The sequence below is a fragment of the Rhinatrema bivittatum genome, chromosome 1, assembly GCF_901001135.1.
Source record: "Rhinatrema bivittatum chromosome 1, aRhiBiv1.1, whole genome shotgun sequence".
In the NCBI taxonomy this organism is placed as follows: Eukaryota; Metazoa; Chordata; class Amphibia; order Gymnophiona; family Rhinatrematidae; genus Rhinatrema; species Rhinatrema bivittatum.
Window position 1 is genome coordinate 78,827,404 of NC_042615.1, and position 18,061 is coordinate 78,845,464.

General features: G+C 40.8%; 1 protein-coding gene across 2 annotated transcripts in view; it reads right to left on the bottom strand.

Moving 5' to 3' along the window:
* Positions 1-18,061, bottom strand: part of MARCH1 (membrane associated ring-CH-type finger 1) — a 777,418-nt gene that overhangs the window by 136,773 nt on the left and 622,584 nt on the right. For both annotated transcript variants that reach the window (XM_029619082.1, XM_029619166.1), the window contains one exon: positions 5,386-5,566. In XM_029619082.1, coding sequence (XP_029474942.1) covers positions 5,386-5,566 — 181 coding nt within the window. The remainder of the gene's footprint in view (positions 1-5,385; positions 5,567-18,061) is intronic.

Here is an 18,061-nt window from a genome sequence, read left to right on the forward strand (position 1 = left end):
CACAAAGCAAAACAAGATTGTAGGCTTATTACCTAGCAACCACTGCCAGACAGTCTTCAGCTGTAGTATCCAGACAATCTTAATCAAATAAGAGAGACTGGCTGCATGTGACAGAAAAAAAAAATCTTTCACGTTGGCATTCATTATTGAGAAAGAACTTTGCTTTGCAAATAAAAATCATAGAAAAATAGAGAGAGAATGAATAAATCACAGAGAACTTGGCAAGCTAGATGTGTAATTACATGATAAACCATGAAAAGACAGTGCAATGAGGCACTTTCATATTCTCAGCAGCTAAGTATAGGCTGTTTTAAGTTTCCAGCAATCTATGGCATTGTTGGCATACCCACTGTGGCATCATTGACCTCAATGGCACCAATCATGGCAACCCACGGCATCATTGCTGGATATCTCAGTGACACAATAAATGCTTAGTACAGCAGGCAATGATGTTCTATATCCCAAAGATTTTACAAGCTAGGTGGAATTAAAAGGCTGACTGCAAAAAAAAGATGAAGTGACTCATACCAGAATACCTTCTGAACACAAAGAAGTTCATGTTTCTTTATGTCACAGGGTAACTTTCAAGGTTTCACAAAAAAATATGTCACGGTATTAATGGTTTAAATGTTGCAGAAAATAATTGGTAGCACATAACCTTCCCAGGTTGTGTTAGAAAAAGCTATTCTTTAACTGTGCATCAATGGAAAAAGCATGGTTGTGCACCTCTGGTCAACTCTTATGTTTATATAGCATTATATACACTTATAAGAGGTAATTTTTAAAGGAGTTATGGGGTAGATTTTCAGAACTTATGCTCGTAAAAGCCCGGGGTCTATGCGTTTGGCCGGGCCTTACGCGCACCAGGACAATTTCCAAAGGGCCCGGTCATGCGCGTAAACCCCCGGGACGTGTGTAAGTCATGGGGCTAGAAAAAGGGGGTCCAGGGCCGGGGCGGGGCCGGCACACGCAACTTGCTTCTGCTGTGAGGCAAGAGCAAAACGTGAGTTAATGAAATGGGGGGGGGGGGGGCTAGGATAGGGATGGGGGAGGGTAGGATAGGGGAAGGGGAAGGAAGGTTATGCTATGGGGTTGGGAAGTACCCTCCCAGTCTGCTCCTTAATTGGAGCGGACTGGAAGGGAACTGCGGAAGGCCCCAATGTGCGTAATAGCAAAGGTTGACCCCCCAGTGCGCGCGCATGTTATAACATCACTTATCCATGTGCGTGCTCCGGGTAGCGTGCACACATAGATGCGCACGCCTAACTTTTGAAAATTTACCCCTATTTGTGTAAATGTAACATATTATCATAGCAATTTTCAAAAGTCATTTACATGCATAGAGTGCACATACACGTATAACCTATGAACAATTCAATGGCATATACCATAGCAATTTTCAAAAGCCCACTTACATGGGTAAAGTGGGAGGATACCTTTTAAACAAATGCATGTAATGGCACATATGTGCATATGTGACTGTGTGCAGATCTACGCTAGTATTGTATAAGCCATGCATAGAATATAAGGGAAGTTTATTAAAAACTCATCTGTTTTCCACCACATATGCATGCGTATGTAGGCATACGCGCGAATACATGCAATGTATTGAACATGCAATTCATTGAAAGAACGTATATCAATGTATTGAAGGCGTGTACTTTTCCTACCTATTTTAAAATATATGCATGTATATTTATGTGCAAAAATAAAGAAAAAAACATACTCGGTTAAATCAGTGTATTTTAAAACATGCGCGCTTCAAGGAAATTTGCAATTTTACCAATTAGTCCACTGGTTTGCTCAGTTCTTCTCCAGGTTATCGAGACCCTCCTGGTTCTTCAGCTTGAACTCCCCCTGGTTCACCCAGACCTCCCACCCAGTCAGTACTATATAATAAACATGTTTCATATTATTTACACCAGATAATTAGCATATCTACATGTGTAACTGTCTTCTAAAATAGCAACTTATGTGCATAAATGCTGGCCTGCCCTGGAACACCCCCAGGGTGACTGTATATTTTTGCATGCGTATATGAAAATATGTGTGTTTGGACTTTTATAAAAGTCCAGTATGCGAGTAGAGGATAGTTGCATGCGTCAATGCTGATTTTTATGTGCGTAATGTTTTGAAAATTCATGAGAGTGACGTTCAAAGAACTCTGCTTAACTAGTCAAGTGGGCTGGGAGTGCTCTGCAGAGAGTTTTGATTGGTAGGAAAGTATCCGTTTTTCCCATTTTTGAGGGGAGGAATTATTTTGGTCTTCACCTTCTTATCCCATTTTGAGAATGGTGAGAAGAGAGAGAGGTCTGGGACTGTGAATGTGGCCCTGGGACGGTGTGAACCCTGCACTAGGAACCTCAAACCAAGAGGGAATTACAAGTTGTAAGATACTTATTTTGTTTGCTGTTTCCAGTCTGCTTCATATAGCATATAATAAAATGTAAATAAATGAAACCTCATTGTTTTCTTATAATGAACTGTTTCGACAATAATTTTAAATCTCTGGAGCCGCCCATTTTGAAATATGCGGGAACGCTGAAAGGATTTCGGTCCGAGAAACAAAACTAGCGTTGAAGCCCGCGCCCCTGACGAAGGTCTTACGAAACACGCGCAGTGTCGGGCATTGTAAGCAGTTTAATCTGCAGTAAAAAGTCGAGTCTTCACAGCAGGGTATAGAAGTTCATTGCTGCTGCCGCTTCATTTCATGATAAGTACTTTTCACAGTAGATGTGAATGACGGTGTACATATAGTGAATATCATTTAAAGGAGCAAGTGTACCAGCAAAGGAAGAAAATATTAAGAAAATAACTAAAAAAAAATGTAAAAAAAACAAAAAATTGGATTAACTGGGTACACGTATTGCTGAGAGGATTTATAACAACAAACCCGATGATTAGATATATTCGGTGGTGAGCATTTCACTTTATAATGGGTCATATAATTCCATACTATTTCTAAGTGAAGAATGTAACACAATTTAGTGGATATATTAAGTCCCGAATGAGGGTTGTTGTAAATATATGACACATCATTAACATTTGAAATAACGTAGTATTTTTATTAAGATTGTGATTGTATTACTATAGATAACAACCAGTTATTTAAAATAAACAATGTGACAAGGCAAAGGGAGAGTCAATGAAATGCCAGGGTCATGAGGGAGGTATAGCCAGAAAACAAACATGATAATATCTCTTTATAAGTCATTGCTGAAACCCTATCTAAGTACTGTGTCCAATTCCTGAGGCCTTATCTCCAGAAGTATATAGGCAGAAGAGTCGCAGCCTAGATAAAGTCTACCAAAATAGTCCAAAGTCTGCATCTTAAGCTCTATGGAGCAAGACTTAAGTTTGAACCAAAAGTCCTGGTAGAAAAGTGAAAGAGGTGAGATGAAAAATGCATTCATATATGTCAAATATTCTTGAAACACAAGTACTTTTCCTTACATATAAGATCAGAAATGAGTAGAATAAATCATAATGTAAGGAAGTATACTTTTACCAAAAGGATAGTGGCTGCAACAGTCTCCTCAAAGTTTGTGCAGTAAAACCAGTAATAGAATTCATGAAAGAATGGGACAAGTTCAGAATATCCTTAGTTGCAGAGAAGCAATGGTAAAGTAAAGCTCATGTAGTGTCTGTGGTGTATCAAAAATTAGCAAAAGCAGACTAGATCAGGGATTCCCAACCTTTCGGGGGACACGGACCCCTTTTCAACTCCAAGACATTTCACAGACCCCCCACACAATTCTCTTTAATGCATGAGGATTTAACACTCTAGCCCTACTCCTTCCCTCTGCATGCTGTTCACAGCACAGGTGGGGAACAGCAATTTTCAAAGGGCCTTTTTACATGGCTAAATAGGGGCTTACCCACATACAACATTTTGAAACCTACCAAGCTTGAAAATTGACCCCTTTTTAGTCTGCTTTTCTTTCATATTTTATTATTTTCTTTTATAATTTTTACACATACAGAAAATGATAATCACTAAAGAATTTAATTTTTAGATAAAAGCAAAACAGCCTACTTTTCAAAGGAAAGAAGGCTTATGAGAGCTTCATCTTTGTCTGTGTGTCTCCCCTAAAAAGCTTTTGTGTTGAATGTCATATCTACGACCGGCTGTTACCTTATCCTCCCTCCTCCTTGATTCCCGGTGATCATCTTTCTCTTTTTTATCTGTCTCACCCTTTCTCCCTATCTCTGTCCAGCATAATTCCTGGGGTCCGCTCCTTCTCTCCCCTGATAGGCTGCCGCCCACTCTCACTACCTTAACCACATCAATCATGGATTCCTGTCTCTCTCTTTATCCTCCATTTTTTCCTTCATGCCTGTCTCACTCCTTTTCCCCTCTGTTTTTCCCCTCAAACTGTCAACCCCAGTCCCATTTCCTCTTTTCTACCTTTGAGCCATTCTCACTTTTCTGGTGTAGATCTCCCTCCCTCCTCTCTGTCAGGCCGGTAGGAGAGCACGTGGCACTGGTGGAAAACGTTTCTCACCACCGTGATAACCCAGCCTTCCTCTCCTTTCCTCAGGGTGCAGCCGAGGTTACAAACGTTCTGACAGCCACAATCAGCCCCTATGTTCCCCAGGTCCTCACAAAGTGCAGCAGTGAGGTTTATGATTCTCGAGGGCTGCAGTCGGTCCCTCTTTTTCCCACCTCTGCTAAAAATGCGGCAGTGTGCTTGAGGCTTCTAATGGGTGCCATGGCCCCTCTCTGTCCCTCCTCCTCCTGGTCTACAGCAATGTGGGGTGAAATTTTTGAGGCCATAATAGACCCCAACCTCACCCTCCTGGCCTGTGGCAGCAGCTCAACTAATTACAGGTAACAGCAGCCTGCTCATTTCCTCCCTAGCTAAACTTTCTTGCATCTCTTCTGGAGGACTCCCTGGGGTGGTCTTGTGGACCCTTGGGTGTACACGGACCCCAGGCTGGGAATTTCTGTACTAAATAGTCCTTGTGGTTTCTCTCCGCTGTGATATTCCATGTTTCTATGTTCCTCTATGCCACATTTTAGCAAAACAGATTTTTACTAGCACATGCTTTCTTTGAACAAAGATTACATGGTGTACATGCTAAATTTGTACAACAACAGATTTTCCAGCTACAATGACTGTGTGGCTAAATTAGCAACCTGATATATGGAAGTAGATAAATTACTATCAGGTTAGTTTTCTTTCAGTACATAAACTAGATCTTTATAACACCCCAACCTGAGGTTCTATTCATAATAGCCTTTTTGTCTGAGGTCATATATGTAATCATTGATCCAGACTTACACTTTAAAAATGTTACTGCATGTTTCATTAGTGCATTTTGGGATTTTACGTTCAGTGATATAGAATCTGTTACAGGTGTGATACATTTCTAGCAACATACCTTTCTTAGAGGTTTGACCTTGGTCTCCATTATAAAGTCGTACTTGCAAAGTTCACAACAGCGCGTATCTGAGCTCTTAATCCATTGATGGAGGCAGGTCTGATGCACAAAACGCAAAGTTCCAGTGCAGCGACATGGCGTGATGAGGGGACTTTCATCGTCTCCCTCACAGTGACAGATCCTGACAGGAAGGACATCAACAAAGTCAAGACAATTTCCAAAGAGTGAAAGAAGCATGGCAATAGTGTTATTTTTTACTACTATATTAAACACTGAAGTATATAATTTAAATGCTTGAAGCTCAAAGCACATGATTTTTTTTTTTTTTTTGCAGCAGATCCTTGGAATTTCAGATTTAAATCTCTCAGTTTTCTTACCACAAACTGCACTTTTGACTTTCTACACAATGCAGAATAGTTTGAACTAATGTGATTATTTTTCAGCAATGAGAATTAAGACCAATGGTAGCAAAGCAGGAAATGCTTCCCAAGAGAGGAAACATAATAAAAATAAAATGTATGTAATGGTAGGTATAAAATATTAAAATGTTTATAATACAATGCTAAAATCTTCTTATATAAATCATAACATTCAATATATTCTCACAGTATTTCAACTTAAGATTGACTTTATAAACAAGATGCAAAATGCCATTTCAAATTTTTAGCTTATTTTTCTACCTCATTAGATCAATTAATATTGCCAGATGAGAACTATAGTATGCTCAAAAAGCAAAGCGTATATAATTTCAATGATCCACTGTCAGTTGCCTGTGATTGCTCCCTTTGACCAGTGTTTCACAAGTAAAAGAAGATTTTCAACTGCTGATACACAAATTTCATCATGACTTCAGATTATGAGCATTATAGTACTTTGTGCATCACAGACAGTCCTTGTGTATTGAACTGTTTCAAATAATTGGGCTGAAAGCTCTGCAGGAATTTACTTAACTGACAGCAGATTGCCTCAAGAGTGCGCTTACATTTTTCTTAAGAAACATTCCATATTTACATAAAAATGTAATTTCTATATCTCGATTCAAACTTTTCTGACCACATGTACTCCCCGCGTCAAAGTAGATTTGGTATTGGAAAAGACTGAATTGGAAAATTAAATTGTCTGATTGGAGTTTTCCAGGCTTTCATAAATACCTTCTATGCAGGGGAAAGATATGGGTCAGAAATGATTTAGGGTTCTGTTTATCATATTGCACTAAAACGTTAAGGGATCGATGTAGCCTATTGGCTAACAATGCACATTAACATGTTTTAGCACAATTTAATAATTAGGCCCCCAAAACCTAATGTGTTAATGGGTGTCCTTAGTCAATAGGCTCCATTGAGATGATGGGACCTACTGATGAACAACTCACATTAACGCATCTTAGCACAATTTGATAAATAGGCCCCTAAATCCTAATGCGTTTAATGTGTTTTAATCAGTAGGCCCCATTGAGATTAATGTGGCCTTAGCATAATAATGCTCATTAATGTGTTAGCACAATTTGGTAAATAGGCTCCTTAAACAGCATCAAAGGGCTTGTATGGAGGACATGTTGAGGGCACAAAAAGAGAGAAGGTTGGAGGGAAGGAAAGACTGGCAAAGAAAGATTAGAGAGAGTCTGGGAAGGAAATAATAATATTGAGAAAAATTAATTCCAGGAAACTGGCAGAGTGGGAAATGTTGCTAAAATAATCAAAGGCACAAGAACAAGGCAATGGAAATGTTCACACATGGCAGACTATTACTGAATGTTTCAGGGGACAGTCAGGAAATACTCAATCTGAAGTAATATTTCAAATTGTGTCAATTTTTAATCCAGTGGCTGACTAGTTTCCTATCACTCAACAGTACATCCTTGGAATCTAGTCAACTAATATGTCAGTATAAATGTTGATGAGTCAACCTTAAATAAATGGACTCTTAGTTCAACTATTACAATGTATTTATCCCCCAGCTTCAGACATTCAGCTTGCTCTGCTTTACAGAACCACAGGAGAGTGACATGCTGCTGTGGCTGAACCCAACTTAAGTCACATGACTTGAAATTAAATATTTCCCAGTGTTGCCACAGCAGCAAAAAACTATAACCACTTTCACAGTCTACTGACTGTGATTATTGCAACAAGCCCCTCCACTAACCTTCTGCTATCTTACTTTCTAAACAAAAGTAGAGTTACCAATTGGGTTTTAAAGTGAATCTGTGCTTTTATTTATTAAATCACTAAATAAAAAATAGTGGAAGCAGAAAAATGTAAACAAGTTAAACGTGATTTCTTTACAAAAAATAGAAAAATATAAAGCAGCAGTACCAGCAAAATATATATTTTTAGAGTATTTTGTTAGTGATTAAAATTCATTAAGATTCCACCTTTTTTCTTCTAAATTGTATTTCTTTCCAGAGCATAAAATTAGTGTTAGAAGATTTTGAAGGCTCTACCTACTACTTTGATGCTCAGTAAATTAGAGAGCTGCTGTGCTGACTGTTATCAAAATCCTAGGCAGACATTCTAATGGTTAATGTAAAGTACGAATATAGGACCCACGCCGTACATTATTTATTTATTTACACTCAATCTGGACATTGCTGTGATGCTCCTCGGCCAGGTGCCCTGCACCAGTACTCCTTTTGAAACCCTGTAATCATAGGATCTGAATCTAGCCAACCAACATCAGCCATAAGCAATAACCATGACTCCCTCTGACTGTTGCCTCTGCGGCATCCCTAGCTCAGTTGACCTGGGAAGCAGAAGACCTGATGTGGGGATCGCATTTGTTACCTGTGCCAACGGACTAGCCTCGAGTATTTTCTTTATTAATGGTAGATGAAACTGTAATAAGAGATGCACATACATTACAAAAAAAATATAAAAGATAAAACTCATTATACCATAAAATAAAGGAGAACTAGTAAAGAATTGTAAGGGAAGGGAATAAATCAAGAAATTAGAATATTTTTGTGTAGAATCTGGCTGGTGCCAGATTCTACAGGAAAATGAAGACAGACCAGCACAGGCAGCAGAGGAAACATGAAGGAACTACTCTGATGATATGGTACAAACAAATTTGGAGAGGAAGATTGTAGCATAATGTCTGTTAATTATTTTTAAGCAGTTCATTCAGCTGTAAGTGAACTAGAAAGGAGATTGAGTCTGTCCATTGAATTCATTGGGCATCATGGGAAAAAGTCATTTTCCCCATGTATACTAATGGAATGGCTAAATAAAGCCCATTATGTGCCTTCTACCTATGGCTTCTAGTTAATCAGAAGTATTAAAGTCTGTAATTCAGTTTTTTTCATTGCCTTAAGTATAAAATGTTCATGCTCAAAAATGTCCATGCTGCTGCCCATCCCATCTCATGTGTTATAACCCCTGCCAATCATGTTTTTCTCTCATAGGGCATTAGCTTTCCCACTGTATCTCTGGTTCAGTCAACATTTGTTTTTGTATGTTACTCCTCTTATCTTCTCTCATTCTGCAGAACATCTGACACTATTATTTTCCAGTGGCTTCTCCTGACCTTCCTAGCTTCCTGCTTTTGTGCAAAAATACATTAACTGAATACAGCAATGCTGAAAAAAAGTGGTTTCCTGCTGCAGTAACCTGTTGCTATGACTCACTGTAATTCCTCCAAGTGACCGAAGCAAAGCACAGCCTTACTAAATCCTTTCATGGGAATTGATCATTCATTCTTACTGCCTGTTAACGAATAGAAGAATGAAACATTGATGATTGTAAAGCAGGGCTATTTTTGGATATTTTCATGATTTCTGTTTTGTTTTTTTTCTGTTCCCTGGATGTTTCTTACTCTGGTTCTGTATGAGGAAAACACATATATCTTCAGGTTTCTGATAGTGAATGATATTAATTAAGAATCTCTTCTGCAGTGAGAGAATTTCAGAAAGTCAAAACAACTATCAAAGTGGGAGGGTTAATGGACATAACATATAAATGTTATCTTCCATCACAAGATGGCAGCCAAGCATATTCTGTCAGCACACTGTATTTGTAACATGTGGCAACCCCCCTCTGTTGCCTACAAGTTTGCACTGTGGGGCAGATTTTCAAAGGGGTACGCGCGTAAGATATGCGCGTACCCCCCGAAAACCTGCCCCAAACTCCCCCTGCGCGCGCCAAGCCTATGTTGATAGGCTGCCGGCGTGCGCAAAGCCCCGGGACGTGCGTAAGTCCAGGGGCTTTCCTGGGGGGGCGTGTCGGGGCATGTCGGGGGGCGTGTCGTGGTCGGCGCGTCATTGGGGGTGTTCTGGGGGCGGGGCCACGGGCGTGGTTCCAGCCCAGGGGTTTGGCTGCAGCCTCTGGACCAGCTCCCCTACCGGAATATGGCACGCCGGCAGCTGGCCCGGCACGCGCAAGTTACACCTGCCTCGGGCAGGCATAACTTTTCCAACAAAGGTAGGGGGGGTTTAGATAGAGCTGGTGGGGTGGGTTAGGTAGGGGAAGGGAGGGGAAGGTGCGGGGGGGGGGGGGGGGGTGGAGGGAACGGAGTCAAGCTGCGCGGCTCAGCGCGCACAGGCTGCCGATTTTGTGCAGCCTTGCACGCGCCGACCCCAGATTTTAAAGATACGCACTGCCACGCGTGTATCTATTAAAATCCGGCGTACTTTTGTTTGCGCCGGTCGCACGAACAAAAGTTTGCGCGGGCACAGTTTTTTTTAAATCTACCCCTCTGTGTGCCTTGACCTCCTATATAAACCTGTTTTATCATGCCTTCTTTCTCTTCCGACACTCTGAGTGATGGCATGAGAAAGGCTCCTATTACTGATTGGATTAATGGACCCCCTAACTGATGGATTTTTTCTCACTAGACACATGAACCCCCCCCCCCCCCCCCCAAGGTAAATGGATGTCAGAAAGACCACCGCATGTAAATTTGCAGTTTCAATGAATGTATATGTTTGTAGATGTCTGCTGTGCTCGCCCCTAAAATCAATGAACTATTTTACTAGACATTCCTATGCTTTCCATTTCAGAGAGAAGCAGGGGATTGGAACTTTCTGTGCACTATGGGCATCATTCTTCGTGAAAATGGCAGGGTTTTCACAATTTTTTTTGTTTGCTAGATTATGATGCAATTGACTGCTGGTTCAGGTCAGTCTTGAGAATATGCAAACCTGTTCATTCAATCCAATCTGCAGAAAAAAATTTGTGCGAGGTTCTCTCAATAAAACGTGTGTGTCTTAACATTACCAGAGAAAGGGCCTTCTCTGGTGCAGGCCCAGTCTACTGGAACTCTCTACCCGTGTCAGTTAAGATGCTGTCATGTGACAAAACCTTTAAGAAGGATTTAAAGGCTCACCTTTTTAATGAGGCTTTTGCTCCCCTTATAAATAATTGAGTTCCTGTTAAATGATCTTAAGGAGATGAAACTGGAGCTCTGCAGAGTGATGTTAGAGGTCGTTATAAACCTCTTTTCTTTTTATGACTATGTAACTGTCTGATTATTTCAATTTTAATTGTGTATGTTTTTGTTATTCTGTTCTCCGCTTCAGAACTTAAGATGTATATGGGCTACAAATTTTTAATAAACTAAACTAAACTAAACCAGCAGATAAAAAACAGTGAATTTCACAAATTTGCCATGTTCCCAAACCCTCTGTTTGGTAATGGAGTCCATGAGGGGAGGTATGATACTGGACTTGATACTTATGAACAAAGAAAATGTTTCTAATGTCTGGCTTCATGCCCGCTTGACTAACAGAACCTTAAACAGAAGTAATACAATAGCTTCAGGCTTCCATTTACATTTTACATTTATTAAAATTTATGAATCGCCTAACACATCACGCCTAGGCGATGAACAAGTGAACATACATAATCGTAGCACAAAATTACATTTCACAATTCAAACAATAAATAGAGCACAACAGACATCTTTAAAAAAACAGTCAAAAATAAAATAATTAAAAATAATATTCTTAAATATAAAACAGAATTAAAAATGTAAAGAACATAAGTAATAAAACTGATCAATAAAATTAATTTTAAAAAAATCTCCATGGAGGCTGAAATGACCTGCATGGAAGGACCATGGTTAAAACTCTTAACTGTCAAAGAATATGGGGAGGTTGGATTTTTGTACAATAGACTCACTAACCAAGAAGGCTGTGAGGATTATTAAAACAATCAGTAATAAGACAGAGAAGAGAGCCTTGGTGTTGGCTTATTGGTCTTGAAACATTCAAAGTTGATGGCAAGGCTTGAAATGGGAAGATTTGACATCATTTGGAGTGAGGAAAGTCTCACAGACATGAGATTTCTACAATTTTCTCTTGCCCTAGCTTGATAGTACCCTGTTATAGAGTCCATCTTTGTGAGACTTTTCTCACTCCAAATGATGTCAAATCTTCCCATACTGTGCTGTTCATACATCTCACTCTGCATGTCAAACTGGCCCAAAACCCTAAACCACCACCAAAACCTCATCTCAAGTTATTAGCTGGCCCTGTAGTGATATAAATAGTTGAATACTGTGAAGGACTCCCCAGAGTGTCGCTCTCTCTCTCCCCTCACTCTCTGTACTGAAATGAAATTTGCAATCTTTATTGGGCATGTCATACAGCTTAATAGGGATGTGCAGACCAAAAGTTTAAGTTCATAAGTCCATAAGTCGAAAGGGGGTCCCATTAGCGGTCAATATGGACATATGGAGAATTCCATAAGTTGAGTCTATGTCCATATGTGCAAATAAAAATTTAAACCCCTCACCCGCCTTAATCCCCCCCCCCCAAGACTTACCAAAACTCCCTGGTGGTCCAGCGGGGTCAGGACGCCATTCCTGAACTCCTTTGCAAGGAGCACGTGACGTCGGCGTCACGTGATTCCCCTCGGGTTCGCTCCCGGACCCCTCGTTGGGCCCAAAAGGCACTTTTGGCCAGCTTGGGGGGGGTCAGGAGGCCCCCCCAAGCTGGCCAAAAGTTCCTTTTGAGCCCAACGAGGGGTCCGGGAGCGAACCCGAGGGGAATCACGTGACGTCGGCGCCACGTCAGAGTGACGCGGCATCACGTGATTCCCCTCGGGTTCGCTCCCGGACCCCTCGTTGGGCTCAAAAGGAACTTTTGGCCAGCTTGGGGGGGCCTCCTGACCCCTCCAAGCTGGCCAAAAGTGCCTTTTGGGCCCAACGAGGGTTCCAGGAGCGAACCCGAGGGGAATCACGTGACGCCGCGTCACTCCGACGTGACGCGGACGTCACGTGATTCCCCACGCGTCCGCTCCCGGACCCTCACGGAACTTTTGGCCAGCTTTGGTAAGTCTTGTAGGGGGGATTAAGGAGGGTGAGGGGTTTAAATTTTTATTTAGATCAACAATCGCGATTTCCAACGTATTCAACATAGCTATGTTGAATAAGTTGGAAATCCGATCGTTTAAGCCTCATCTTTTTTTTAAGTTAAAAAAAAAAATAAGTTGCGTTTTCCATTTAAGTTCAAAACGAATGCACACCCCTACAGCTTAATGCCAGGAAAAAAGGTGTAGTTATTTCCGGTGTTAAAAATGTGCAGTATGCTATTGCACAGTGCAAAAAATGCCCTTCATTTTCATTAATTCCAGCCATATGAAAAATTTGCATTCGTGCAATGCGATACCATTACTGTCACATGTGTTATGGCGTTAACACCACAATGCATTTTGATGAATGACTTTATAGGTCAGTCCTTATAGGTCAGTCCATCAAGCTAGGTGGAGAGAACATTGCACCAATCTCATCTTTGGGTGAGTTTCCTCTCTCCGAAGGTCATCAAATCTTCACAAGAGACCACTGTTCTGTTCGAACGTCTCATGATTTTTTATTTTTTTTTTAATGTTTTTAAGGTTTTAATGTTTTTGACGACTTGTTCTATGTAAAGCCACAACTGCGATTGTTCTGTTCATTGGAAACCGATATGATTTGATATTTTTTTTATCAAGAATGCCGGTATATAAAAATTCTAAATAAATAAATAAATGTTGAATGTCAAAGTGGCCCCTAACCCCCTACACTAATACCTAAACCTCACCTCAAGGTACTAGGTAGGCCTCCCATAGGGATATAAATACCTATCTAGGGAGAGGGCATTATGGCTAGGTGCTTTCTCTCTCTCTCTCTCTCTCACAAAAATGGTCCCCTGGGAAATACAACAGGTCTGGCATGTATCGTAAAATGTTATTGCAATTTGCACCAACTTAGCTGTTCACATAGGTATTAGTGCAAATTGTGATAAACTGTCTATTAGCGTAAAACATGCCCTTTTTGCTATCGCATGCGATACTTATCGCATTTTGATAAATCCAGGCCTAAGTCTCCTAAGTCCTGGAGGCAATGACAATAGGACAAATAAAGTTATGCTGCTAATTTAGAGGCCGTATCTGGTGGGTTTTTTTGTACGGAGGTTTCTAATAGGGGTAACCGATTTGCAGTTATCCTTTTCTTCACCTCCGTCTATTGTTCTTTTATTAATTTTTAAAGATATTCACTTTTTTAATTTTTTGTGTTTTGCTGCTCGTCCGACACTGGCCATGTTTCGGCACTTCGTGCCTGCTTCAGGGACTGCGGGAGAATTTTACTGTGTCCTGAACTGGTTTCACAGTATCCGTGTTTACTCTTTAAGATGCTTCATGTCGAGTGTGCGACGCCTTCCGTGTTCGAGACGAACATGGAAGGCGTCGCACACTCGAAACAGTCCCTGAAGCAGGCACAAAGTGCCGAAACATGGCCAGTGTCGGACGAGCAGCTCCATACCCGTGAATATTAATAAAAGCGGCGACTTTGATAAGTATAAAAATAAAAATTGAAGCGGGTCGGTAAAGTTGCCGGGGAGAAGGGATTTTAAGAATTAACACAATTAAAAAAAGTGAATATCTTTAAAAATTAATAAAAGAACAATAGACGGAGGTGGAGAAAAGGATAACTGCAAATCGGTTACCCCTATTAGAAACCTCCGTACAAAAAAACCCACCAGATACGGTTTCCCTTAAAAAGGTTGAAGTTGGCGAATTAATTGAAAAGGGAAAGAGGTTGGTTGGTGATCAGTGAATACTGGACAGAAAGTAACCTCAGCTAATTTAGAGGCAGCTGGGGAGGAAGGATTGAAATCGGGGAAAGACAGCAACCCATGCAGAATGTCTTATCTGACCCCTTTTGAGTGGTAAAAGGGAGGGTAAGCCGGGAACTTCAGGCGTGCCCAGTGGGAGGATGAGTCCTTTAAGTGGGCCCAGAAGCAGAGTCCCTGGAGCACAGGTTACAGACCCTATTCCTCCTTATTTTGTGATGAAAGGGGATCTACTTTACCAGGTGTGAAGAGGGAATTGATAGAACAGCTTTTTCTTCCCAAAGTGTATCATCAGAAGATCAAGCAAGCTAGCAATTAACAAGCTTCTAGGGGGTCACCTGGGGGAGGAAAAGCCCCGAAAGAAAATATTGGCACAGTTCTATTGGCCATACCTACATAAACAGGTCCAGCTGGATTGACGATCCTGACCTATATGCAAAATTACAAATTCTGCTGGTGTATGGGCGGCACCTCTCATACCAATGCCCATAATCAAGTCTCCTTTTGAAAGGGTGGGCAAGGAACTTGTGGGGCCACTAGAGAGATATACTTGAGGAAATAACTACATCCTCATCATTCTGGACTATGTCACAAAATATTCAGAGGCAGTACCATTATGGAATATGAAGACCCTGATGGTGGCGACTGCCCTATTGGAGGTTTTTTCATGACTTGGGCTGTTCAAGGAGATGATGAGAGATCAGGGAACCCCGTTCATGTCCAAGGTAATGAAATGACTTTTGCACCTTGTTCAAGGTAAAAACTCTGCATACCTCGGTGTATCAACCGCAGAACGATGGCCTTGTCAAATGCATCAATCAGACACTCAAACAAATGTTGAGGAAATGTGTGGATGAAGATGGCAAGAATTAGGACACATTGCTACCCTATGTGTTGTTCACAAAAACATGAAGTCCCACAGAGCTCAATGGGGTTTTCCTCTTTTGAGTTACTGTATGGAAGGAGACCAAGAGAAATCTTGGACATAGCTCACAAGACCTGGAAAGACAAAGGGAACCCTAGGCAAAACCTCAATGACTATATTCTCTGAGTGCAAGATCACCTAAAAAAGGCTAGGGAGGCAGCCTGCTTATGCCTAAAAAATGCTCAGGGTATCCAAGCCCAAGCTTACAATCACCCCATGGTCCAAAAGAGTATTCCAGTTGTGACGGTGCCCTTGTCCTCCTCCTATCTTTGGAAAGCAAGATGTAAGCCCGTTGCAAGGACCCTATGAAGTTTAGAAGAAAATAGAGCACATAGATTAGAAAATAGCCCAGCCAGATAAATGAAAGAAAACTCAAATCTACTACTGAAAGGAGAAGATCACCTTGCTGGTGGTTAAAGAGAATCGGTAAGTACTGCTTGGGGAAATTTTAGAACTTAAACGTTTTAGGGAGAAGTAAACTATTGGGGTATATTCTTTAGTGTGTCTGTGTGTCTGTACTAAATAGCTAGTCAGAAGGCAGGAAAAAGAAGGGGGTTGGTTTGTTTGTATTAAATAGCTAGCCTGAAGGTAGAAATAAGCTAGGAGCTGTGCAAACCTAAGTAAAAAGGTTGAAATAGGTCAGTTACTCACTTTGGAAAGATGTTAGGGTAGTGCAATTGATTTGATTAGGCACCAACATTTGTTTATTAGAACAGCAATGAGTCACTCAGGATAACTAACTGGTATAAATCTCCAAAGGGATTGTTTTGTACCAACATTAAAAAACCTTCATTGGCTACCAATCTCACAAAGAATTAAATACAAGACCTTAACTATTCTACATAACGAAATTTACAAAGACAAGAATTCCTCTCTAGATAATATGATCACAATCCACAAATCACCCCGTTCTTCAAGGTCTACTGAAAAATTACAACTAATCATTCCCCCCTGTCATCTGCGAAACTATCCGCTACTAGAAATAGAGCCTTCTCGATAGCAGGACCCATAGAATGGAACTCTATTCCAAACTATCTAAGTTCTATCAGAGATTCCAAAACTTTCAAAAAAGAATTAAAAACATGGTTGTTTAGACAATCATTCACAGACTGATTCGAATAACCTCAATCCTCATCTTGAACTCTAATACTTCTGTATTAAATATCTTCTAAATTAAGATGTAAATTGTATACTGCTAACATGTTATACTCTGCCTCTGCTGAGTTGTTATATTCATATTTTTCTGTACTTACGTTATAAGTTAAAACTTTGTTTCTTGTATGAATTTGTTACAATGTAAACCAGGGTGAAGGCACTCAGCTATACTTCGGTATAAAAAAAGAATTTAAATAAATAAATAAATAAATAAATAAACTTGCCTTAGAAGCACAAGATATATTGCAAGGGAAGAGCTCAGTAACCCACAATCCAATGGGAGTACTGAGAGGAGAGGATCACCTTACTGGTTGCTGAAAAGAATTGGTAAGTACTGCTTGGGGAAATTCTTACTCCCATAGCAACATAAATTTAACTAGGAACTGAACACAATTAAGATGAAGGAAGCAGTCTGACAGCATGAGGGGGGCTTTTTAGTCTTTTTCAGCAAGTCTCATGTATGATATTTTACCTGCTGGTGAGAGGTGGTAAGTGTGCGCCTGGTGCAAAGAGCTCCTGTCTCTCAGATTATGAGTCCAATATCTGAAGGCTAGAGTGGCAGCCCTAGAGGAGCTGAGGCAGAGAGGTATATAGATGAGACCTTCAGGAACATATTAGCCAAGTCCCAATTCCAGTCTGGCAGCCCTGGTGCTGCCTTGAAGGAGGAAGGTCTCATGATCAGAGATCATCAAACTGGTGTAGCAGGAAATGATCCTGTAGCAAGTTCATACTCTCCAGATGGTGCACAGTCCTCTCACACCTAGGATGAGTCTCCCAGGGCTACTGCCCAGGAAGGAAGGGTTAGGTAGGCCAGTCATATTTGGTGATTTGATTATTAGGAATGTAGACAACTGGGTGGCTGGTGGGCATAAAGATCACATGATAACATGCCTACCTGGTGTGAAAGTGATGGCCTCATGTATCACCTAGATAGGATTTTAGAAAGTGCTGTGGAGGAGCCGGCTATCATGGTACATGTGGGCACCAACGACATATGAAAATGTGGGAAGGAAGTTCTGGAAGCTAAATTTAGACTTTAGGTAGGAATCTGAAATCCAGAACCTCCAGGGTAGCAATATATGAAAAGCTCCCTGTTCTATGCGCAGGCCCCAGAAGCAGGCAGAGCTCCGGAGTCTCAATGTGTAGATGAGACAAAGATGCTAGGAAGAAGGTTTCAGTTTTGTTAGAAACTGGGGAACCTTTTGGGGAAGAGGGGGTGTTTTCCAAAGGGATGGACTCCACATTAACCAGGGTGGAACCAGGCAGTTGGCGCTAAACTTTAAAAAGGAGATAGAGCAGCTTTTAAACTAAACCAAAGGGAAAAGCCGACAGTCGCTCAGTAGGGCATAGTTTGGAGGGAGGTATCTTTGAAGGATACTAATGAAGCATTAGAGTTAAGGCATCCCAACAGAAAAGTTCCAATAATAAGTAAAGTAGTTCATGGGTCTATAAATAAAGAATCATCTGAGCTAAATGATTCAAATTTATCCCTGTCAACTGAAAAGCAGACTGTTAATACAAACAAAAAACACACTTTGAAATGTTTGTAT